The following is a 26,205-nucleotide window of genomic DNA, read 5'->3' on the forward strand; positions in this document are numbered from 1 at the left end:
CATTATATACTCAGAGCCATACACGAAGGCAGAATAATAATCACATCAGATATATTACAAGCTACCAACGTATGGGCTGAGTTCTTTCTTACTGAATTATCGACATTTTTGTATTTGTTCAAAGTGAATGGTAGGTTATGTATTAACGACTGATGCTTATAGAGTATCCTGAAGTATGGAATTGACCATATCTCAGGATTTCTTGTGTTCGCATTAATGTGACGACGCTCTAAGGAGGATAATTGTTTTATGTAGTTCCAAGCTAATTCTGACGCGGCTGGCCTAATGAATGGTCAAAACGTGTAATTGAATATTTAACATAATTACGCTAATTAACTTTTTAATTATTCATTTTACGGCACATCTTTCAATCTACGAATTATAGCTGCTGCGTTCGCAAGGCGTATCCACTTGGAATGAATTCTCAGGACTGAACCAGTTTAGAGATATTAATTTTCAAAGTGTCCGACGAAATGAATGGGCGTTCCAGTTAACTTTTTGAGGAAAACGCTGTTTTATGCATTGAAGCACAAAAGTAACTGGCCTTAGCGCTAAAATAATGCAATAGTATCGACACTGGTAATAGTGCAATCGCAAAAGCGGTAACATGGAAATGGTTTGAGGAGTGGTTCTTTGTATAATTTATTTTTCCTTACGCGGAAACAATGTTTGTTTTTGTGGAAAATAAAAATAGGGTAGCACTGCCGGCGCAATGCTAAAGAGACAGCGGACCTGATGGGCACCTAACTAGTCCTGGCTTTTTGGCTAGGCTAAGTACTACCAAGTCATCCCCAGCATTCCCCGTAATTTATTTATAATTGATTGATTATCGATGAGCTATTTATTGGCTTTTGATTTTCTATCGCAAGATATTGGCCACGTATTTGGGCTAGCCTAAGCACTACCAAGTCACCTACAGAAGTTTCCGGAGTTTATTGGTTATTGATCAATTATCGACTAGCTATTGATTGGCTATCAATTGCCTATCGATGACTGACTAAGTTTAAGTAGTCCCCACTATTCTTAGCTAGACTTATCCAGGCTCAGCTTCGCTAGTTCACAGGTGTATGTGCCATTGCGCTTGGACCCTTTCTACACTGCTACCAGGATCGGCACACTTTTTTTGGATTCAGCAGACACATTGCGCCCAGCTGAAACAGCTCGGCTGTTAAAATGAGAACATCAACTGTTTTACTATTTTCTTCGATAAGATATAGTCATCCGATAAGATATACAGTCAAGAGAGCGGTGTGGATCAGAGAACAGGGATAACCGATATTCTAGTTCACATTAAGCGGAAAAAATGAAGCTGGGCAGGCCATGGATGGATAACCGATGGACCATTAGAGCTACACAATTGATATCAAGAGATGGGAAGCGCAGTCCAGGACGGCAGAAAACTAGGTGGGGTGATGAAGTTAGAAAATTCGCAGGCGCAAATTGGAATCACCTATTGCAAGACAGGGTTAATGGGAGATCGCAGGGAGAGGCCTTCGTCCTGCAGTGGACATAAATATAGGCTGATGATGATGATGACAGTCATTTTTCACGTGTGACTTCAGCTTGGCACAGAATGCATTGAAGCATGTAATGCATAACGGTTGCGTGTGCTCGAAGGCCGACTTAAGTCCTTTAATGAGCGGGCCCGAGTCTGGCCCGGGCCCGTGGATTCAAGCCCGAGTCCGGCCCGGGCCCGTGGCTTTAAGCCCGGGCCCGGCCCGAGCCCGCCAAAAAAACGCTTCGGACGGCCCGGCCCGGCCTTTCGGGCCGGCCCAGGCCCGTGCAGAGCTCTACTCTCACCACTCATGTGACTCACCATCGGCTGCCGCTCGTCTCAGTACTTGAGCCTCATTATAACTAAGTTGAAGGGGAGCCGAAATTACTTTGTTATATGTGTTACTTTGTTGTATTCATTATTGCCATATACAGCAATATATGGCCAATGCAGTGCAATGTTATGGCCTGTCTCACTTCTGCCGGCCTACAGCTCAACCTCGAGAAGTGTCGCTTTGCTGCTCGAAAGTTAACCATCTTGGGTCATGTTGTTTCAAAAGACGGCATGGACGACTGCGACTGTGCAAGGTTTGCACAGTCGCAGAGTATCCCAAGCCTACATCTATCAAAGCCAGTTTCATAGGCCTGTGTTCCTATTTTTTGTTGTTTCCTGCACAATTTTGTGACCATCATCGCACCTTTGACAAATCTGCTTGCTGTCAGCCAAGGCATTTCCACCTGGTAATCTGAATGTCATGGAGCCTTTGTGCAGTTGCATCATTTGTTGACCTCTCCGCTGACTCTTCGACATTACGATCCAACTGCGCCCACGAAGTTCACACCAACGCAACCAGCATTGGCCTTGGTGCGGTCTTGGCACAGTGAAAAGCCGCCTGTAATGAATACGCCATCGCTTATGTGGGCCATACCCTTAAGAAGGCACAGTTGAATTACTCAGTCACAATGGAGTGCCTAGCAATCATCTGGGCACTGGGCAAGTTAAGTCCTTATATTTGCAGCCATCCTTCGGCATCATAACTGACCACCATGCCATTTGCTGGCTTTCTTCCTTGAAAGGCCCATTGGGATGCTTCGGCCATTGGGCACTTTGCTTACAAGAATATGATATTCGTCTCGTATACCGTCCCAATCGAAAGTGCGCTGATGCTGACGCGCTCTCCCGTTCATCAATGACACCTGATGTGGCTTCTCTGTCAGCTCCCTCAACTATCCTATCACTGCTGACCACCACTGATATGCTTTCCCAGCAGCACCAGGACCCATCGTTTGCCCTGCTTCTTGCCGCTCAATCTGTTGTTTCTTCGACACAGGTGCTGCACCGTCAGGCAATTCGCTTTTTCGTGCGAGGCAATATTCTCTACTGCTGCAACTGTGTGACGGTTGAAAATGGCTACTGGCAGGGGCATGTTGGAGCCCCCCCCCCCCCCGAAATTTTTTCGTGCTGTCATGCACCGCCGATCAAAACTACCACCGGTGCCGGGAATCATTCTGGATTTTGTCTACAATGTCTTTTTCATGCTTGAAAAGACATTTCGGTGCGAACATTTCATACTCAGGCTGGATTTCGTGGCAACCCCCATGCACCTGGAGTTGCATAACGTAAGGAGCCCCATCCGAGCACAAAGTTTCAAGGGTTTTTCGATGGCGAGCGGGCGCGTCGCGGCATCTCGCAGCGGCCGCGGAAACTGCCGAGTGCATGGATTTCAATTCCGAAACTTTATCGGTATGAAGTTCTCAAACTTTTAATGTGAAAGGTGCACCACTGTGCACTAAAGCTCGCAGGTTAAAGGCCGTCTGGCATCACTTATGTCCTCACTTATGTTTCTTGCCATTATGGATTGAAATCTGGGAAAATTTACAAAATATGGCACGATATCGAAATTTTTGTGCGTCGCGCCCGTAGAAAAGCATGTGAACGATGGGAACGATCCTGCCGCATCATCTGTCGTGTTGCAGTGAAAACTAAATTTCCTCCTCGCCAAACCATGGTGCTATTGCACCACCCACGCGGCTGTTGTGACCGGACAGATTTCCCTCCTAAAATACTTCTTTCTCCATGACCAGCACATCTGGTAAGCTTTGTGTGTGCTGCACCTCTTTTCAGGATCAACGACCGGGTGGTCAGTGCCAATGGGCTGTCACTGGAGAATGTGGACTATGCGACTGCTGTCCAAGTTCTGCGGGAATGCGGCCGCACCGTTAACCTGGTGAGGAGGTTTTCCCAGCTAGAGTGGGTGCTGTCGGGCCCAGCATGTCTGGCACAGGGGAACCAGTGGGCACAGCCCAAATGAAAATCAATGATCTCTGTGGTTTGGCATAGAGAGATGATGCAACAACAAAGGAGATCGAGGAAAACAAGCAAATGCAAAGCTCCGACTAGATTTTTGTTGAATGGGGGCATACTTGTGTACTACTCAAATTTCGTTGCCGGACAATCTCTTTTTTTTTTTCGTAGTTCTTGTTTGTCATGTACGCAGATTCTACGCATGTAGCTTGGTTATTGCCCTGTGTCTCTCACCTAGACTGGTGCATAAGCGTGCCTTTCTTTTTCAATAAAACTTTGCTTGGCATATGCATTTTCTTCTTTTCCTTTTTGTTGCCATGCATGACCTTCTGTGTCGTTACATCAGTCCGTCCAAATATTTTTATTTTCTTTACTAAGTGCAAACCTTCCTCAAAATGCTATTCACCTATAACCGGGCCAGCCTCGAGCGAGCCTGATTCAACTGCCACAGTGCAGAAGTAATGACAGTGTGTTGATTGCATTATGCTTTGCGCCGCGTAATATGGGCTTATGCTTATGTCACTAGTTCAACAAAGACCCTACCCTCGCCTTTGTGGCAGATCAATTAATCAATGAGGGTTTACTGTGCTGTCAAACATAATTATATTAAAGTAATATCTGACATGAAACTACCTTTGCTATGTCTAATATTTTATGTAGGTGTACACAATGATATTAGAAAAAAATATAAAAATCAAGATTAGGTGTATGCAAAAGAAACACTAGCATGATGTTCCTACTTCCCGTTGATTTTGATCACTTGTTGGCAGTTTGCTGTGCTGCTACATGGTGCTTAAACAATGCTAAATTACAAACATGTCTTGCACTGTCTTTAATATGCAACTGTGTGATTCGTGTGATCGCATGGGACTGGCACATTGGCTTGCTGGCTGTATGCCAGCCAAGCTGAGCTGTTCGCCAAGATGTGAATGCGTGTCCAAAATGTACTGTTTCAAATTCCTCTTAGTGTTCATGACATCCTTGCTACCAAAATATATACTTTGAGCTGCATGCAAACAAATATTGTGCTTTGCTGTAACCAATATTGTCTCTGATCTTGCCTTTTCAGTTTTGTTATAGCCGTAGAAAACCCACTGAAATAAAGCACATGGTCACCAAAATGCTAGACTTATTTCATTTTATCCAACAATTTATTATGACACTATATTATACAGTGTGTCCGTAAAGTCATGGTGCACTTTTGACTGGTCACAGGAAAGCAATGAAACAAGATATAAATGGGAAATCTTCTTCACCAAATAAAAGGAAAACTCTCCAAGTTTCCATAGTATGATGTGCAAGGGTGTGCCCACACAGGTGATGATGCAGCACCATGAACTGCGCAGCAGCAGATCAGCCCACTTCCACGCCAGTCGAGATGTGGAGGGTACAGAGAAAAGTTCAGTGTGTTCTGTGGCTTGCTAAATTTGAATACGTGACCAAAGTGCAACGTGAATATCATCGCGTGTGCAATGAAGCGCCACCACATGGGAATAACATTTAATCAGTGGGATAAGCAGTTGAAGGATACAGGCAGTTTGTTGGACAAACCCCATTCTGGTTGGCCATCGGTAAGTGACGAGTCTGTAGAGGCTATACGGGAGAGATACTTAAGGAGCCCTAAGAAATCTATGTGTGCGTGTGCTCGACAATTACACCTAAGCAAGACTACAGTTCATAAGGTGTTAAAGAAATGTCAACGTTTTTCGGGTTACAAATTGCAGCTGTTGCACGTTATCAAACTGGCGGATAGACCCAAATGATTGCGTTTGTGATTCGTGATTGCAATATGCTTCATGAGATCGACAATGATGAACGATTTCTGCAGAAGATTGTGTAGAGTGATGCGGCGACATTCCATGTCTGTGGACATGTTCATCGCCATAACGTCCGAATATGGGCTGCTGAAAATCCTCGTGCTTATCTTGAGTACGAACATAATACCCCCGAGGTGAACGTGTGGTGTGGCCTGACACATGATAAAGTGATAGGCCCATTTTTCTTAGCGGAGCAGACTGTGGCGTCAAACAACTACTTTGACATGTTGGAATTGTATACAGTGCCATAATTTCCAGTAGGTGTCATCTTTCAACATGACGGTGCTCCTCCACACTACGCCAGCATTGTTCGTGAGTCTCTGGATAGAACATTCCCCCAGCAGTGGATAGGCAGGGATTCTGTCAAGCCATGACCACCACGATCCCCGGATATGATGCCATTAGGCTTTTACTTCTGGGGTTATGTGAAGCAACATGTGTAGAGTATCAACGACATTAATCATTTAAAACAGAGAATCATAGACGTTATTCAATATGTTACACCATACGTCCTTAACCATGTGTGGGAAGAACTTGAATATTGTTTAGATGTATGTAGGGCAACAAATGGAGGCCACATCAAACTGCACAGAACAGGTATGAAACTTGGGGAGTTTTCCTTTTATTTGGTGAAGATTTTACATTTCTATCTTGTTTCATTGATTTCCTGTTACCGGTCAAAAGTGCACCATGACTTTACGGACACACTTTATTGTATACATTATATTCATTATCTCAAAGTTTGGATATATGTTGAAAGCTTTGATAGTCCCACAAATTAAATGTTTTGTAAGGCCAAGGCACTGTTTGCAGATTTTAGTGGCTGCACTGTTTCCTTCACAGTTCGTTGCAGCACCATTTTTCTGTTGAACCTGTGCACAGGTAATCAAGCGCCGTGTTGTCCTGGGCCATGCAGAGTCTGTGCGTGTGACCCTGACAAGAGCCAAGAAGAAAGATGGTGCGTTATTTTGATATTTGTGATTTGGTTTATTTCGCCACATTAGTACACAACAGGATGGACCTAAATGGTGAGGATAGCGAGAAAGAAAGCTGCATTTTATCAGCTTGACTAGCCCAGCCATCCCCAGGTTACAAAGGCAGCACCAAAAACAGGTGGCACAGGGCAATTTAAAGTAATGATTTCATCGTTTTGTTGCACTGTGGCAGGCACAGTGGCACACGAAGTTAGTGGAAAACGAGGAACAAACAACAAGTGAAGCACAAGCACTTGTCTCGTCAAGGTTTTTGTGCGGCTTACGATCACGCACATGAGGTGTGCAGAATGTGGAAGTTGGGCAGAAGAGGCAGCCACTTCCAATAGTTGTCATGCTTGCTGCACCTTTCCTCAGTTTTTATGCTCCCAAAGAAATGCCTCTGGTGTAGGAAATGAGTACGTAAGTGGTCTACCGTTTATAATTGTTTAGATATCAGTTGGGGCCTTGATCATGTGACCATAATTTAGCAGTTACCTTCCCAGAGCTCTCCTCAAACTGTCTTTCATCGATTGCACCATACCCTCTCAAAACCCACTTCACTAAGAAGCACATTCAGCAAAGAATTTTCGCACAATGCAATGCATTGACAAGTTATCTCCAACCTCACTTCCCCAAACAGCGTCATACAAAGTTCACGAGACACATGCTTAAAGCACTGTCAAAGCTTCAAGTATTGTCAGGGTCATTGTTGCCACAATGGAAAATCAACGACGTGCGGACAAATGGCATAAATCCATTAAGACACTGGCCGCCATTGAGCGTAAGGCAAGCTCTAGGTGAGCAGCACGAACTACCGTGCACATGAACAACACAGACTTGGAAAGCAGCCATTCCAGGAGGGTTGCTGCATGTTACCTGCTGCTCTGGAATATGTGGCAGCTATTCCAGAAGGGCTACTTTCCACAGCTGCCGACAGGCAGCGACACAAGTTTATACTAGCGCCGCCTTTACAGCAGCTAGACGAAAGCAACTCCGAAGGGTTTTTGTCGTACACATACAGGGCCGATCTTATGTTTGATATTTTGTGTGTATGTGACACCAATGGTTGTGGTGGGGCTTCCATCTCTCTGGAGTCACTCAAAGTCATTTGAAATTGGGTTTTCGTTCACTGGTGTGCACCATTCTACTTGTTTACCTCCCAGTGCTCGATCATGTGGTCGCGTGTGCATCATCTGCTACCTCCAAGGCGTGCGTGAATGAGATACTACTATCGTTTTCTACGGTCGTGGCTCTTGCCTTTCTGGTGGCACGTTGCAGTCAAAGTTGAGAGATACCAATCCGTTTTCTTTTTCATTGCTTTCGGTTGTGGTTCCCCTTTCGGTTGCTGCTTGAGTATTCCTTTAACTGAAGTGTGCGTAGTCATGATTTCGGTATGGCCGCATGCTGTGCCTCTTCTTGCAGCGACTGCTCAAGCATTTCTTCCAAATTCTTTCTGACACATTTCTTCTTCTGATGAAACATGTTTTTGCAACAAAAAATTGATAGCCATAAATTTTGCTAGACGTTTTTCTCGATCTCTTACTGTATACTGTATTTGTGTATATACTGTTGGTGCAAGTAAGGCGTTTTTTAGGCAAAATATTGCCTGCAATCAATGTTTGCTGTATTCACGAGCTTTAAATCATTTCCTACTACTGGAAACTGCAATAAAAAAAAGATTGACCATAGGGGCGCAGTTCTTGCGATAGAATTCAACCCTCAAATTGGCACATAATTGTGCCCCTTTGAGGGTTGAAACCGGGCACATAATTGTACCAAGTGCTGGAGTGAATGATTCGAAGTATAAAATGTTACCTTCCTGTGAAATTTGAGCAAGAACAGAGCAGTGGTAAGTGCCAAATCTTATTTGTATGATTTTCAGTGAAGAACACTCGTCCTTGCATTCTATTCAGTGTACTGGTTAAGTCATACCCCCTAGCTCATTGCAGTGTGTGCTGTGACGGAAGGTTTCGGTCGAGGACGAGGGCAGTCAGGCAACGTGAGCTGGAGAAATGTGTGTCATCACGGCAGAAAAGACGAGAATGCATTGCTGTGCCTGATTGTCTTGCACGCTCTGTCTCTCCTATGAGAAGTACCTGTCATGAACATGACAAGTAAATCGAGATGAAATTGGCAATATGGATCACAGATCAGATACAAGTGGATGTATAGTTTCATTGCTCCCTTTCCCCCCCCCCCCCTTTATCCCCCTTATGTCATCTTATCTCTCTGTCTTTCTTTATTATTAACTCTCCCTTCTCTCTATTCTATTGCCCCATATTGTTTTCATGGTTGCCACGGTCACAGGAAGGAGAGTTCCGCTGGAGAGTGAGAACCGCATAAAGCAAAAGGACAATGCCTCTTATTGTTGTAACTAACCAACAAAATCTAGCTTCCCCTTATTCTTCTTACTGGAAAGTGAGACAGTTACAGTGCTCATAGATCTTCCATTCCTTTGCCCCATTCTTGTCCTCTGTATTAACTATCTCTGGTGGGTAACAAAAATGCAGTAGCAAAAGCCTCTCGGAGTGAATCACACCGTTTGGTTCTCCCTCTCCTTGCTTGACTTTGCACAGCTGCTGTGCTGGCACTGACCCTGGAGTTGTTGGCAATGCACTCTGCAGTGCATCTTCTCTGCTCTCGGGAGATTATAGGGACACAAACAATCCACCTACAAATCCCTTCACGAAAAGTTCCCTGTATTCCTGTGTCTTCCCAGTGACTGCAATGACATCCACTGGACATCCGTAACCAGGACATGGATATCCCAGGGATGTGTTGAATATGTCTTGTGGACAACCCTTGCAACATCATTCGGTTGCACCTTCTGTGTCTGCAAAGGGCACCATGAGGACTATTTGCCGATGTTTCATGGACAAATCAGGGCCTTTTGCACAGTGTTTGCTGTAATGAATATTACCTTCACAGCACACACTGTTAGACAAATTCAGTGGACAGAACTCCCACACGGTAAGGTCAGATACATTGTATGCACGCACTATGCATACATGTGTGCTCACAGAAGAGCAGTGTACTTCTCATTCCTCTAGGCCTTCTGTCATGCACAAGGAGCATTCTGAACTATAGCTGACATTCTGAAAGTAAATTTTGTCAGAAAATATGCAAAGCATGATGCACATGTGAGCTGCAGGCATGATAGCTTCAGATTATAATTCGAACATACGAGAAAACATAATTCTGAGGAAACTCAAAGACAAAGCCACTTGGAAGACAACTATTCATGTGCAAGCCAAAAAAGAGTCATGTACAAATCCTTGGGATGTCCGTTGTAGGATATCCAAAATTGAACGTCTGGTGGATGTCCTATTTGTCTCTGAAACGGTGCACAGACATTGAGGCATCATTTCAGTGTCCTACAAAGTGTTTTCACTGGGACTTTTGTCCCTGTGGCTGTCTGTGCCCATAATTTATTGTTGGTGCGCTTTTTTGGCCATCCGCATGGGAAATACTCTCCAGACGCACAGAGAGCAATCACAGTACAGCACACTTTGGTCTCATACGTTCTTTACCTGTCACTGACGACAATTGAGGGGTAGAGTGAGGCACTTGACGTAGTGTGTGAAAGAGCAGTCTGTTACAGTAACAGAATGATGGGCAAGGCCGGTGATGGTGCAGTGAGACATACAGGGTGTCTTGAGTTGAAACAGCATGTGGTAATTGGAGATCACTGAGTGATGCTTTTGTGCTGCCGTGAGCTCTAAAACAGCGTGATGATTTCTCAGGTTTATTCATTTTGAGTGCAGTGGGGCAGCAGCTTGGTCTATAGCCAACCCTTCTCTGCAGATTTTGGCATTGTGCTTGGCTGCCGCATCTTTGTCAAGGAAGTGTGCAGTAGGTCTGTGGCCGAGCGGGACGGCACGTTGCAAGAAGGCGACGTCGTGCTCAAGGTGAGGCACTCTTATGAGGTTCCAGAGATGGCTGGGTTATGTGGCCATGAACACTGCATGCTATTTCAGCCACCTTGTTTGTGAGAACAATGGAGAGTGTTCAATATTATCGTATGTTTACCATCCTTCAACATGTCCCAGTTTATGCAAGTGGTACTTATCTATAATCTATAATTTGTATAAATTCTGTTTCTCTATCTGGAATTGAATGCTATCTGTCCAAATAATTCAGTTTACTTTGTATATGCTTTGTACATAGTGTTTCTAAAAGACATAACAGCGGCATAGAAGGAGGTCACGTGGAGTCAACTCCTCAGTTTTGGTGCAGGCGTTTCAAATTGAGTAACAGCAACGTGATCTTCAGCGGCACATGCAATTGTGTTGTATTTCCAAAACTTGAAGTGTTGTCTCGACGAGGCGGCCAGGACGGCCGAGGGTGTGGAGCGCTGCAGAAAAAGAGAAAACTCCCTTTGGACGAGGACCATACATAGACTGACGTTTATTACAACAGATGGAAAGGGGAACACGGCGCAGTACACTTACAAGGTTGAGCGCAGCATGGCGCAAGCGGTCAGAACAATCCGAAACTGAAAGTGAGGATATGACAAACTGCTCTATTAAAGGTGACTTCTCTGTCGCCACTTTTATGTGCACTTGCCCTGTTGTCAATGTATATGGGAGGCCATGGGCTAGTCAAGATCTTGTCGCTTTTATCCTCGGCCCCTTCGTCCTTTTGGTGAAATCAATAGAATGAATGAATGAATGAATCAGTCAATCAATCAATCAATCAATCAATCTATGCACCAAAGTGATATGTATTGTAGCTTGATGTGGGTGAGTTGGTGTGACATAATTAAAGAAAAAACGGCACAAAATAAATGAGGACATAAAGAAGATGGGTACAACGGAAGAGTGCCCGTTCGTTGTGCCTGTCTTCTTTTTGTCCTCGTCTATTTTGCACTGTTTTTTCTTTAGGTATGATATGTATTGGCACACAGTAAATGATAGACTTCTAAGATGAATGCTCTGTTGATCTAGCTCGACTTGAGGGGGTACGCGGCTTTTGCGTTGGAAAAAAATGGCCAAAAAATAAATTTTTAGAGAACCAAGTTTTCAGTTTTTGTAACTCCTTTTCTATCTGATTCCAAAAAATCTTCAGTGATAACCACATAGAAGTGCTCTAAAAAGTATGTGGCATTAATCAAGGTGGTGAAAAACTTTGCATTAATCACGAAAAAACAGCGTTTTTCAAGCCACAATGTCTACAGAACGGCACAGAAATACAGAAACAAGCGCACAAAAAGCAAATGATTGAAGTGGTATGGTAAGGAGGGTTCCAGAGTCTCAGAATGGCCACACCCGCCATGCGACTCCAGCGCAGTTCACCATTGGTCTGGTGTTCGCTCCTTAGGAGCGTCGTCTGTTCTTTGCACCTTGCAATGTCTAAACCACCATCATCTTGATGAGTGTCGAAATGAGCACGATGCGGACATCACAGAAGCGTAACTGATCTCTCCATTTCTGGACGTCTCATATCTGCGGCTAAGCATTCTGAACATTGGCGACGCAGACTTAGCGACCAAGCACTAAGCGCGCAAAGTCCGTAGACACGTCGATGAGCCTTTCCAGCATCGGAGCTTCGGACATCGTGACTAAGCACATTATGCACCCAATCCTCGAACCCACGACCATGAACATTGCGCGCACTCTTCGGATTGGTGGCTAGGCATTTCGCTTATCGGTGCCTTGGACTCGGTGATCGAGCACATCGCATGAGCACTCCTCGGACTTACGGCTAAGCATTTTGCACATTTCATTTCATTTATTTACTCTCAAGGCTGTACAGGCATTACAGAGAGGAGTGGCAATAGAAAAAGAAAAAATGGCTAAAGATGCAGCACATGGTCACAGATAGCCGACTTGAACACATCATCATCTCTGATAGTGACGATGCAGGCGGGAAGGTGATTCCAGTCTTGACTTGTTTTCGGGATGAAGGCTTCGAGGTATACATTGCTTTTACACTGAGGCACCCTAACCTTCATTTGATGATCAATACAGGATGACAAATGGTTCGGAGGCGAAAAAAGTCCCATTTTTAGGTCATTATTAGTGTAGTATATTTTATGAAACGGGCATAAGCGTGAAATTCGACGTCTAGTAGAAAGGAGAGGTAGGTCAAGATGTTGCTTCATGCGAGAAACGTTGGCTAAGCGATAGTAGTTAGAGAGAATAAACCTAGCTGACGGTTTTGAACCTATTCTAAGGCCTGCATAACGAGTTAGTGTACGGGTCCCGTATGGGTGAAGCGTACTCTAGTTTAGAACGCACCAGTGTTTTATATAGTAGTAGTTTCAATGGAACAAGAGTGAAGCGGAAATTCCACTGTAGAACACCAAAGGTACTGTTAGCTTTGTTAATAACATGTTGGATATGTTTCTGCCATGACAGGTTATTAGTGATATGGATGCCTAGATACTTGTAGCTGTCGACGAACTGAAGAGGGCAACCGTTAAGTTCATAGCCCTGAGAAATGGACTGGTTAATTTTTCGAGACACCCTCATTGCTTTACATTTGTTAATGTTTAGTTTCATTAGCCATGTATCACGCCAAGAAGAAATTTTATTTAGGTCAGATTGAAGAATGGAGGAGTCTGTGATGTGTTTTTATCACTGATCTTGGGGGCGTGCGGGTGTTAATAGAGATGGGATTGGAAGACGCATGGCAACACAGCAAGCATATTTTTAATCACACTCAGATTCAAAACTCAAACTAAAAATAAAGCTCACAAACTAACACACACTAAACTAAAACACAATAAACAAATAAATGTTCACCAAAATACAACCTAGTGAATCCATGAACATGCCCTTAATTTCCTCTATGTTAATCCTGGGCGTTTCTCGCACGAGTCTGGCAACTCTGGCCTACTGCTATCTCCCTACAAGAATAAATATCTCTCACTCAGTTCGTCACTGTTGCTCATATTTTCCCGGCTGCAATCTCGAGCCTTTCTCTCTGTCGTTGCTCTCGCCGGCCCTCGCTCAATCGTAGCTGCCTTGTGATCGGTCCATCAACTTGAAGTCCAGCTTGGTAGAAGCCCGTAACTCGGTCGCTGGCGCTGATGTGGCTGAGAAGTTCGACGGGTTAGGCCTCACGACTGGTTCTTTCGGGGCGTTGCTGATGCCGTAAATTGCCGACGACTCGCGGTTCCGTTGACCTGGCCGAGTGTGTGGCTGGAGCTCCGGTAGCCGCTGCTGACGTGTCACTTGCCTAATGAAGTGTTCTTCGCCCTACGTCGATCTGCGTGGCGGCCCGGTGCCCCGGTGATTATCGGTTGAACGGGCTTAGCCGAGGAAGAGGGATTCTCGAAAAGAAGACCGGAACCACCATGAGTAGCAGTGGCCGGTCCCAGGAGCTTCGTCCGGACGTTTCCGAGGACTACAGCTACACCTGAGCCTTGCCAGCCTCACGACTTCGTGGCTGGGTCCTCCGCTCTCCCGTCGTCAGAGCATGACTGACGAGGCGACCTTCCAGCTCGAGAGCCACGTCGATAATGCTGTTCCGTCACTTCTCCCTCGCGCATTACACCTCGGCTCGCGTGCCTCGAGCGCTCGCGCCGTTCGGAACGTTCCGCGAACTTCTTCGTCCTCTTCTCTCGCCACAAGCGGCCTCTTACATGTGACAGAGTCAGACTCATTAGAAATTACGCAGTACAGAACGCAGTCGTCTGCAAAGAGCCTTATATTAGAAGTAACAGAATCAGGCAGGTCATTAATATAAATTAGAAAAAGAAGAGGCCCTAGGACTCACCCCTGAGGAACACTGGTTGTTACATTGCAGGATTTAGAGTCATGATGATTAACAGAAACATACTGTGTTCTATTCTGCAAGAAACATTCAATCCAGTTAAGCAAGCTACAATCAAGATGGAGTGCGCTAAGTTTCAGTAATAGTAGTCGATGTGAGGCGGTATCAAAAGCTTTCGCAAAGTCAAGAAAAATGCAGTCAATAACTGAAGCTCGGTCTAAAGCAGAAGACAAATCATTAGTAAAGGTTAATAATTGAGTCTCACAAGAATAATTTTTACGAAAACCATGCTGCTGTGACGCAAAAAGGTTATTAGACTCAAGAAAATTAATCAGGTTGCAGTAGATTATGTGCTCTAATAACTTGCATGGAATGGAAGTTAAGGAGATCGGCCAGTAGTTTAGGGGGCTATGAATATCACCAGACTTGTGGACTGGAATCACCTTCGCCATCTTCCAGTCGTCCGGCAGTGTTGAACTCTGCAAAGACTGAGTAAAAATATATGACAAGAAAGTAGATGAATGCGCTGCAGTACTCAAGGAATTTGTAATTTATGTTATCAACACCTGCCAATGAGAAAAGTTTAGCTTTTCTTATCAAGTTTTATATGCCATCAACGTCGATCGAAATCGGCTCCATCTCAAGGAACGTAAAGGCACGTGCGGACGGTGAAGTATCTATCAGGGCGTCAGAAAAAGATAGCGAAAATGCATTGTTAAAGGCCGTTAAGCAAAGCTGACGGGGGACAGGAAATCCAGCGTCAGTTTTCAGAACAATTTCTTCAGGTTTGCATACGTTGATAACGTTCCAAAACTTCTTAGGATTAGTTGTGAGCAGATCTGGTAGTGTTTCAGAAAAAAAGTAATGCTTGGCTGAGCGGATGGCCATTTTATATTCAGATGCGATAGCTACGTAGGCAGCTTTTGCTTTGGTTTCCCCAGTCAGCTTGAAGCGTCGAAAAATGTGTTTTTTCTTGTTAAGAAGCCGTTTTAAACACAAGTTAAACCAAGGAGCCCGATTGCATGAAGATAATAGGCGAGTCGGAATATATTTTTCAATTAGTGTTTCAACCTTGTTTTTGAAAAGGAGCCAGTTTTCTGCGATAGACCTTTCCCAGAACTGTGGAAAAAAGAAATCGGCAAACATTGGCACCTTGGGCTCTGCGACCAAGCACATCATGCACTGAAGTCAGGCTCTTATTTTTTATTTATTTATTTAAATACGTACTGTCCAGGCCCGAAGGCATCACAGAAAGAAGTGGTTCACGCAAACAAGTACTACGTGATGCAATAAGCTTTACAAAAGTGTGTTGTACACGGCTGTCTTGAAACTTGCAGTGTACGGGATAGTAGCAGTGAAGGAGGGCAGGTGGCTTCAATTCAAACCTGTTCTTGGGATGAAAGCATCCTGGCAGAAATTAGTTTGGGAAAACGGCATACCAATTTTTAGGCTGTGGTCTGAGCGGCATGATAAGTACAATGGAAGTGTTATAAGCTGTTCCTTGAGAGATGGGTTGAAATGATAAAATGACAGTTCAGGTATATTAAGAGCGCATTTCATGGATGTGAAACTAGCGTAATGAGAATAATTGGACAAATCTCAAGACAAAAATACACGAGATGGTGACATTACCTTCTTATTTACCAATATCAGAAGTGTGCTCCCCAAATCTATTGCTTTATCATCCATCATTGATTCATGCTCAGCGTCTTTAGTCATACTTACTGAAACTTGGCTTGACGAAACAGTGTCCGACGCACATATTTTTAACAGTTGGTCCTCGTTTGTGATTTTTCGCTGTGATCGTAAGCACAAAAAAGGCGGTGGCGTTCTGTTAGCAGTTAAAAAAGAGTTCATGTCAGGAAATGTTCCAATAGACACTTTTTTAGAATGCGTATGGGTCACTGTGAAATGCGACTTCAGCCAGTTGTTGATTGGTGTATTTTATCGACCGCCTAACATGAGTCCCACTTTCTCTGAAGAATTTCAAAGAATTCTCTGTGTTCTTGTTAATCGCTTTCCAAACTATATTTTGCTGATTTTCTGTGACTTTAACTTTCCTTGTATTAACTGGCCAATCTTATCCGCTGCCCCTACCCTAACAGAGGAGCACTGTTTTCTTCAAACCTGTCTTGACTTTTCGTTAACACAGCTCATCACTAATCCCACGCGTAAGGCTGCTTCGTCTGCTAATATTCTCGACCTTTTTCTAACAAATCATCCTGCAATTTGCCTTGACTTGTCCCACATGGATGGTTTGTCCGATCACGACATTATAATCGGCAACCTTTCAGTCTTACCTAAGAAAGGTCATGTTACTAACAAGTATATTCAATGTTACAAGAAAGCTAACTTCGATGTAATCAATTCAGAGTTATTAGCTTTTTCTAATGAATTCCTAGCCGTTTACTCAAGGCAGTCAGTCGAAGAAAACTGGACATGGTTAAAAAACACGCTTATCAATTTGATAGACATGCACATTCCAGTCCCAAAAATAAAGTGTTTCAACTCGACACCGTGGTTCAACGATCGGCTCCGGCGCTTCAACAATAAGAAAAAACGGCTCTATAGAAACGCTGACAAAAATCGTCTATCGGAATCGTGGAAACGCTACCATTTATGCGAAAAAGCATACCAATCCCTGCTAAAAACCACGAGACGTAACTTTTTTGGAAACGATCTTCCTTCTCTTCTCATAAATAACCCGAGACGTTTTTGGCGTGTTCTTAACCCACGCAGCCATCCTGAGATTGCCCTTACTAATCTTAATGGCGAATTTGTATCCGACTCGGAAAGCGCGCAATTACTAAATAATGCTTTTTCCTCTGTTTTTACGCGTGAGGATTTAACGTCCAGCCCTCTCATTGGTAATCGCACTGACATAACGATGCCTGCAATTACTATCAGAGAGGGGGGAATTTGCTCATTATTAAACAATCTTAAGCTCTCTTCCGCGTCCGACCATATCGGGTTGAACAACAAGATACTAAAAAATATTTCACCGAGCCTCTCGCCTATTCTGTGTGCCCTTTTCTCGCAATCATTAACATCTCATACCATCCCTCACGACTGGCGGGTGGCCAGAGTAGTTCCCATTTTTAAGTCTGGTGATCGCTCCTTGCCCCTCAACTATCGCCCAATCTCTTTAACTAATACAATCTGCAAACTTTTGGAACACGTTATCTACACTCAAATCATCAACTATCTTGAGGAGCACAGTATCATCTTTAAGCAACAGCACGGTTTCCGCAAAGGATACTCATGTGACACTCAGCTTGCTGGTTTTGCACATGACTTGCACTCGGCACTGGATTCTGGTTTCCAAGTTGATGCCATCTTTCTGGATTATTCAAAAGCTTTCGATCGCGTTCCCCATCACAGGCTCATACTAAAATTAACCCAGCTTAACATACACCCTGATATTATCTCGTGGATTAAAGAATTCCTGTCACACAGAACACAGTACACAGTCGTTAATAACTCTCATTCTACTTATGTGAACGTAACCTCAGGTGTCCCTCAGGGTAGCGTTTTAGGCCCATTACTTTTTCTAATTTATATTAATGACTTGCCTAATAATGTGTCCTCCCGTATTAGACTATTCGCCGATGATTGCGTGCTATACCGTAATATATCCAGTAATACCGATCGTGAACTCCTTCAATCCGACCTTGACAGTATTAATACTTGGTGTTCTACATGGTTAATGTCACTGAATGAATCCAAAACTAAATTAATGTCATTTACTCAACGTAGTGCCCGTATACCAACATCGTACGCTTTAAATAATGTCGAAATAGAACTTGCTACTACTTATAAATACCTGGGTATCCACTTTCAATCAGATCTTGCGTGGCATTATCATACTGACGTCATTCTTGCTGCAGCTAATCGTTCACTCGGTTTTATCAAACATTCTCTAAAAAATGCCCCTCCACATATAAGAAAGCTCGCTTATGTAACACTGGTTCGTCCGAAAATTGAATACGCTTCAGCTATTTGGGAACCACTTCAAGCCTATCTTATTCAGAATATCGAATCCCTGCAAAACCGTGCTGTGCGCTTCATTTTCTCAGATTATTCACGTCATTCGAGCATCACTGCACTAAGAGATCGCGCCGAATTGGAAAGCTTATAGCATCGTCGCCAAGCAGCCCGCCTTTCGCTTTTTCATAAACTTTATCATCATCCAATCCTTTCTGGCGATTTATTTCAAGCGCCTGCAGTCACTTTCCCTCGCCGCGATCATCAGTATAAAGTAAAACGGCCCACATGTCACACTCATCGCTTTGCTAATTCGTTCATACCACGCACTATCATTGAGTGGAACCACCTACCATCGCATGTAGCTACTCAGACTAACATAGCAAAATTTCAGGAGCTGCTACGCACTGAGCGCATTGCCTAAACGGACTGCCCGACCTAATCGATTTATTTTTTTTTCTGTACCAGTTCGTAGCCATTTTTCACTTGGAATATCGCATCTGTATTCTTTTTATGATTTTTTGTGTATTTTAGCAAGCGCTCTGTATTTTCTGTATTTTAAGTTTGTGTATTCTTGTTGTCACCTTGTAGCTGACTAATATGCTATGTTTTTTTTTTCTAATTGCTGAGAATTTCCAATTATAATATATTGTGGCTTTGCATATATATTCTCTTTTGTCTTTGTTCTTGTTTTCCTATTCCACGTACCCACTGTATTTATTTCTTTTTGCTACTCACTTACCCGCTGTATATCAGACAATGTTCATGATCGCGTTTCTTTTTCTTTTTTTTCACTCACTATGTTATTATTCACATGTCACTGCAATATGTCCCCCTATGTAATACCCTCTTTGAGGGCCTTTAGGGGTATTTTGAATAAATAAATAAATAAATAAATAATAAATAAAACGAGAAGCACGATTTTAAACACTTTCAATTTGTTGAATTAAAATACAGCATTCTATCTACAGTGGAATCTCGATAATACGATCACAGCTAATACGATTTTCCGGATGATACGAATTTTTCTGAGGTCCCGGTCGAGCCCCATTACTTTGCATCGTGCTAGAGAACAGTTGTTACGAATCGATTTTCGATCCGCGTCGGTTTATACTGACATGTATACATGTTTATCTTTCACCGGTGGCCGCTTTCCACCGGCTAACAAATGTTAAACGTTATCGCTCGGCGCAGGACGCGCCTGTGTCGAAGGTTTCTAGAACGTTATCGATGCTTCTTTCCGTTGCCTGTTTTCACCGACGCTTATGTTATCTGATTGTGTGACCGACGCAAATTGTCTAGAACTTTCTGGAAGACACACGGGCATCAGGGATTAATCTAGAACCTTCGATGACTCAGGTATAAAAGCCGACGCGTTTCGCCGCTGATCAGATTTTCGCCGATCGCCGACTGTGTTCGCCGCTATCGTTGTGCTTTGAGTGTACCTTGCTTTTGTGGGCACAGGTTCGCCCAATAAACAACCAGTTTCGTCGTACACAGTTTTACGACTGTTTTCTTCAGCGTCACTACTACGTGACATCTGGTGGAGGTGCTAGTGCGTTCATGCAGCGAACGCCCCCGCAAAGCCGCGATCCAAGCCCGAAACCGGAGGACAACGCCAACGTCACCAAGGACCAGCGCGCTAGCCGTAGGCAGCAAGGACTTCTGCCGGAGTACGGACTTCTTCCCGAGAAGACCACAGCGATCAAGGCCAATTCAACGACCCCAATGGCAGCCCCCGTGTCCCCCATCCTGCTGCAACAACCTCGGGAGCCACCGACCTTCCGTGGATCATCGGCTGAAGACCCTGAATCCTGGCTGGAGACATACGAACGGACCGCGACGTTCAACAAATGGAGCGACGAGGACAAGCTGCGCCATGTCTATTTTTCGTTGGATGACGCTGCTCGGACCTGGTTTGAGAACAGAGAGACCATCCTGGTTACATGGGACCTTTTTCGTGAAAACTTCGTGAGGACCTTCACGAGTGTCGTACGAAAGGAGAGGGCAGAGGTTCTCTTAGAAACCAGAGTGCAATTGCCGAACGAGAACATCGCGATCTTCATGGAGGAGATGACTCGCCTCTTCCGCCACGCCGACCCCGACATGTCTGAAGAAAAGAAAGTTCGGTTCTTGATGCGGGGTGTCAAAGACCAACTGTTCGCCGGATTGATGCGCAATCCGCCCAAGACTGTCGCCGAATTTCTTTCCGAGGCTACAACGATCGAGAAGACGCTTGAAATGTGCGTCAGGCAATACAACCGCCGTGCCCTGACCAACTACGCCGACGCTCAAGCGCTAGGCGCCGACGATCTGCGCGAGACCATCAGAGCGGTCGTTCGCGAGGAGCTGCATAAGCTCTTTCCCAGGTCGCAGCCTCATGTGGCATCTATCGCCGACGTCATCAAAGACGAAGTTCAGCGCTCACTTGGAGTTCCCGATGTGCAGCCACAATCGCCGCAACCCCAGTTGGAAGCGCTGACCTACGCCGCCATCGCCCGTCGTCAAGCCCCCCTCCGCGCTCGCGCCAGGGCCCCGTAACGCCGCAGTTCCGTCGTCCACCGCCGCCGTCGCCAGCACGCCCGCCCGTCGCCCAGCACAGCTACCAGAGGAAGACGGACATTTGGCGCGCCCCCGACCACCGCCCGCTCTGCTATCACTGCGGGGAAGCCGGCCATGTCTACCGCCGATGCCCATACCGCGAGATGGGCCTACGAGGGTTCCCCGTCAACGCGCCGCGTCCCGATCGAGGTGAACGACCGCGCGACATCGCCGACTACCTCGCCGGAGCCCAGTGGCAACCACGACGATCCTCACGCTCGCCGTCACCAGGCCGCTACATCTCGCCGCATCGCCGTAAGTACAACGGTTACACCCGGGGCCGATCTCCGAGCCCTTACCCGGGAAACTAAAGGCAGCAACCGATGGAGGTGCGTTTGCTGTACGACGCAATGCCGAAAATCCTCCGACGCCGCCGCCGCCGACGATTCGAGATTCATCACGACGAGATATCAGCACGCCACCTAGCAACAGCCTTGACAGCACTTCGCCGCCGAAAGAAGACCTTCCAACGCGACGTAGCAGCAGCAGAGCAAGCCGACGCAGCCGTGATCCGACGCCACGAATTAACCGCAACGCCAGATGCCGGTCTACCAATCTAGACGTGCTCATCGATGGTCATAACGTCACCGCTCTCGTCGACACTGGAGCCGACTATTCCGTCTTCAGTGGTCCGTTCGCCGCCAAGTTGAAGAAGGTGAAAACAGCCTGGCAAGGACCCGATATCCGGACAGCTGGAGGCCACCTAATAACGCCGACTGGAATCTGCACAGCGCGAGTCACGGTAAACAACCGCACTTACCCGGCGAGATTCGTAATCCTGCAGCACTGCTCCAGGGATGTCATCCTAGGCATGGACTTTCTAAATCAACACGGTGCAGTCATCGACTTAAGGTCCAAGTCGATAACGCTTTCGACGTACAACGCGATACCACCGGATACAAGCATAAGTTACCATGCCTTGAATGTGCTTGAAGAACAAGTCACCGTTCCGCCACGCTCCAGCGTAATGATTTCCGTCGGTACCGAAGTGCCTGCAGACATGGAGGGCATCATCGAGGGCGATCATCACCTACTGCTCGACCGTGAAATTTGCGTCGCTAGAGGCATAGCTGAGCTACGTGCAGGGAAAGCAAGGGTGATGCTCACGAACTTCAGCCCCGAATATAAGCACATTAACAAAGGCACCACGGTCGCCTACATTGACGAAATAGTTCAAGCCAGCAGTGTTTTCGCCTTCACGGATTCCAGTGCACCTGAAACGACGACTATAGTACCTGAACCAACTTTCGACGTCAATCAGAACCTTCCCAGGCATAAGAAAGAACAACAAAAAGCTCTGCTCCTGCAATACAAGGACTGCTTCTCGTCGTCGTCAAAAGTTCGACAAACCCCTGTCGCCAAGCACCGCATCATAACCGACGAAAATGTCTGCCCACTCCGTCAGAGCCCGTACCGAGTTTCGGCGCGCGAATGCGAGGCCATAAGGCAACAAGTCGACGAAATGCTACGCGACGACATCATCCAGCCGTCCAAAAGTCCGCGGGCGTCCCCCGTGGTGTTAGTGAAGAAGAAGGATGGAACCCTACGTTTCTGCGTCGATTATCGTCGCCTCAACAAGATCACGAAAAAGGACGTATACCCCCTCCCACGGATTGACGACACCTTGGATCGACTCTACAACGCAAAGTATTTTTCGTCGATGGACCTCGAAACCGGCTACTGGCAAATCGAAGTCGACGAGAGGGACCGGGGAGAAGACTGCCTTTATAACACCAGACGGACTGTTCGAGTTCAAGGTCATGCCGTTTGGTCTTTGCTCGGCACCTGCGACTTTCCAACGCGTCATGGATACAGTACTGGCAGGCTTGAAGTGGCAGACTTGCCTCGTCTATTTGGACGACATCGTTGTGTTTGCCTCAAGCTTCGAAGAACACCTGCGGCGCCTTGAAACAGTTCTTCAAGCAATCAAAACTTCCAGGCTCATGTTAAAGCCAGAAAAGTGCCGCTTCGCATATCAGGAGCTCTTGTTTTTGGGCCACGTAATCAACAAGTCTGGAGTGCGCCCCGACCCTCAGAAAACTGCGGCCATCTCCAACTTTCCTCCGCCCGCCGACAAGAAGGCAGTGCGTAGATTTCTTGGACTGTGCGCCTATTACAGGCGCTTCGTCAAGAATTTTTCACGGATCGCTGAGCCACTGATGTATCTCACGAAGGCCGATGTCGAGTTCAAGTGGGAGACGCCGCAAGTCGGAGCATTTGAAGAACTGAAGTGACGCCTGCAATCGCCGCCAATACTTGCGCATTTCGACGAAAACGCCGATACCGAAGTCCACACCGACGCAAGCAGCGTAGGACTCGGCGCCGTTCTTGTGCAGAGGACTGACGGACTTGAAAGGGTTGTAAGTTACGCTCGCCGGTCGCTATCGAAGGCGGAAGCAAATTATTCCACAACAGAAAAGGAGTGCCTCGCCATCATGTGGGCTACATCAAAGTTTCGCCTCTACCTCTATGGCAGGCCCTTTAAAGTTGTGAGCGAACACCACGCCTTGTGTTGGCTAGCTAACTTGAAGGATCCTTCAGGTCGCCTCGCACGATGGAGTCTGAGACTTCAAGCATTCGACATCACCGTCGTTTACAAGTCCGGTCGAAAGCACTCTGACGCCGACTGCTTGTCTCGCACCCCCGTCGAACCGCCGCCACAGAACGACCAGGATGACGACACTTTCTTGGGACCCATCAGTGCCGACGAATTCGCCGAGCAACAGCGAGCCGACCCGGAACTAAGGAGCCTTGTAGACTATCTGGAAGGCAAGACCGTCATTGTGCCGAAGGTGTTCAGGCGAGGATTGGCATCGTTTTTCTTGCAAAACGACATTCTTCTAAAGAAGAACTTCTCGCCTCTCCGAGCCAACTACCTCCTCGTGGTACCATCAGCATTGCATCCAGAGGTTCTGCAAGCTCTCCATGACGACCCAACGGCTGGACACCTCGGTTTTTCCCGAACGCTCGCGAGGATACAAGAAAAATACTACTGGCCTCGCCTCTCTGCCAGTGTCGCCCATTACGTAAGGACATGCCGAGACTGTCAGCGACGCAAAACACCGCCGACAAGGCCAGCCGGACTTCTACAGCCGATCGAGCCACCTCGCCGACCGTTCCAGCAGATCGGGATGGACTTACTGGGGCCTTTTCCGACGTCGACGTCCGGGAATAAATGGATCATCGTAGCTACGGACTACCTCACCCACTACGCCGAAACAAAAGCCTTGCCCAAAGGCAGTGCCGACGAGGTAGCCCGATTCTTCGTTGAGAACATCCTTCTGCGTCACGGTGCCCCAGAAGTCCTCATCTCCGACAGAGGTACAGAATTTACGGCAGAACTAACTCAAGCCATCCTGCGATACAGCCAGACAAGCCATCGCCGGACCACCGCCTACCACCTGCAGACGAATGGCCTCACCGAGCGCCTAAATAAGACCATCCCTGACATGCTGGCAATGTACGTCGACGTCGAACACAAGACGTGGGATGCCATCCTTCCGTACGTGACCTTCGCATACAACACGGCCATGCAAGAAACGACGCACATGGCACCGTTCAACCTGGTCTACGGAAGGAACCCGGCAACGACGCTTGATGCCATGCTACCGGACGTCACCGACGAAGAAAATCTCGACGTTGCCACCTATTTGCAGCGTGCTGAAGAAGGTCGACAGCTAGCCAGCCCGCTTGCGCATCAAGAACCAGCAGAGGAACGACAGCCGGCACTACAATCTTCGACAACGCAGCGTCGAGTACCAGCCCGGCGACCGCGATTGGGTCTGGACTCCGATACGCCGGCGAGGACTTAGCGATAAACTGCTACGACGCTATTTCGGACCCTACAAAATTATCCGACGGATTGGCGCACTGGACTATGAGGTCGTGCCAGACGGCATTTCGCAATCACAGCAGCGCCGCGCACGACCCGAAGTCATCCACGTGGTGTGTCTTAAGCCTTTCTACGCCCGCTGACGAACTTGAGTACTTTGTTACTTTATATTTTTTTTCTTCTTTATTACGCGTGGTTTTGCTTTCGCTTTCACATTTGTTTGTAGCATCGGGACGATGCTTTTTAAGGGGAGGGTATTGACACGTATACATGTTTATCTTTCACCGGTGGCCGCTTTCCACCGGCTAACAAATGTTAAACGTTATCACTTGGCGCAGGACGCGCCTGTGTCGAAGGTTTCTAGAACGTTATTGATGCTTCTTTCCGTTGCCTGTTTTCACCGACGCTTATGTTATCTGATTGTGTGACCGACGCGAATTGTCTAGAACTTTCTGGAAGACACACGGGCATCAGGGGTTAATCTAGAACCTTCGATGACTCAGGTATAAAAGCCGACGCGTTTTGCCGCTGATCAGATTTTCGACGATCGCCGACTGTGTTCGCCGCTATCGTTGTGCTTTGAGTGTACCTTGCTTTTGTGGGCACAGGTTCGCCCAATAAACAACCAGTTTCGTCGTACACAGTTTTACGACTGTTTTCTTCAGCGTCACTATTACGTGACAATACGAATAAACGCCGCCCCACCGACGGCTGCGAAAGAAAACAGCGCGCAGTCACGCGCGTTTTCCCTTTCTCTTTTGGTGCGGAGGCGCGGACACGGCGCCGGACAGCGCGGAAGCCGCGACTGGGCGCGAGGAGTTTGAAGTGGTGGCACTTTTGTTGCTTTTGAGCTTTTCTTTTTGTCTCTTCGCTCGCTGCGGCCGCCGCACTTCCCCACGTGCGGCCGCCGCAGCAAGCAAAGGTTCGTGTGGTCTATCGCTTCAATGGAAACTGAGCGGCGTAAGCATAGCGCATACAAAGGTCAGAGCTGTGTGGAGATCAGGAGATCGCTCTCAAGATAGATGCATGCAACAACACCGACAGCCGGCACAGGCGCAAAGTTGGCAGAGTAGGAGCCAACCGCCGCCCCCCCACTCCCTTCCTCCCGCGCTACCTTCCTGCTTTGCTCCTTTCGCGTGGGGAGATTGCGTCGCCAGTTACCCTTGCGCTCGGTTGCAAGTATTTAGCCCCGCAGCACAGCGTCGCCCCCCCTCCCTCCCTCCCTTCCATACCCCCACGGCCTTTCGCGCAACGGAAGTCGCGTTTGCTGTCCGTGAAGGCGCGCATCCCCCGCGCGCTTTCACTCGCACATACGGCGCGCGGTGACGAGTTTATCGCCCTTGGACTCATGCTCCACGCCTCATGCTCCTCCTCCGCATCGCCCTCGTTGATCTCCTCTCCTATCTGTGGGCGCACCTCGTGCTTGCTACCGCACTTGTCGGCGAGATTTTCCCGTGAAAGACGCAATTTCGTCTCACG

The 26,205-nt window shown here is 46.7% G+C and overlaps 1 protein-coding gene across 1 annotated transcript in view; it reads left to right on the forward strand.

Moving 5' to 3' along the window:
* Positions 1–26,205, forward strand: part of LOC119455307 (tight junction protein ZO-1) — a 212,745-nt gene that overhangs the window by 19,428 nt on the left and 167,112 nt on the right. Inside the window, exons 4-6 of the mRNA XM_037716704.2 lie at positions 3,620–3,722; positions 6,499–6,574; positions 10,395–10,498. Coding sequence (XP_037572632.1) covers positions 3,620–3,722; positions 6,499–6,574; positions 10,395–10,498 — 283 coding nt within the window. The remainder of the gene's footprint in view (positions 1–3,619; positions 3,723–6,498; positions 6,575–10,394; positions 10,499–26,205) is intronic.

This window comes from Dermacentor silvarum, chromosome 6 (genome assembly GCF_013339745.2).
Source record: "Dermacentor silvarum isolate Dsil-2018 chromosome 6, BIME_Dsil_1.4, whole genome shotgun sequence".
NCBI lineage: Eukaryota > Metazoa > Arthropoda > Arachnida > Ixodida > Ixodidae > Dermacentor > Dermacentor silvarum.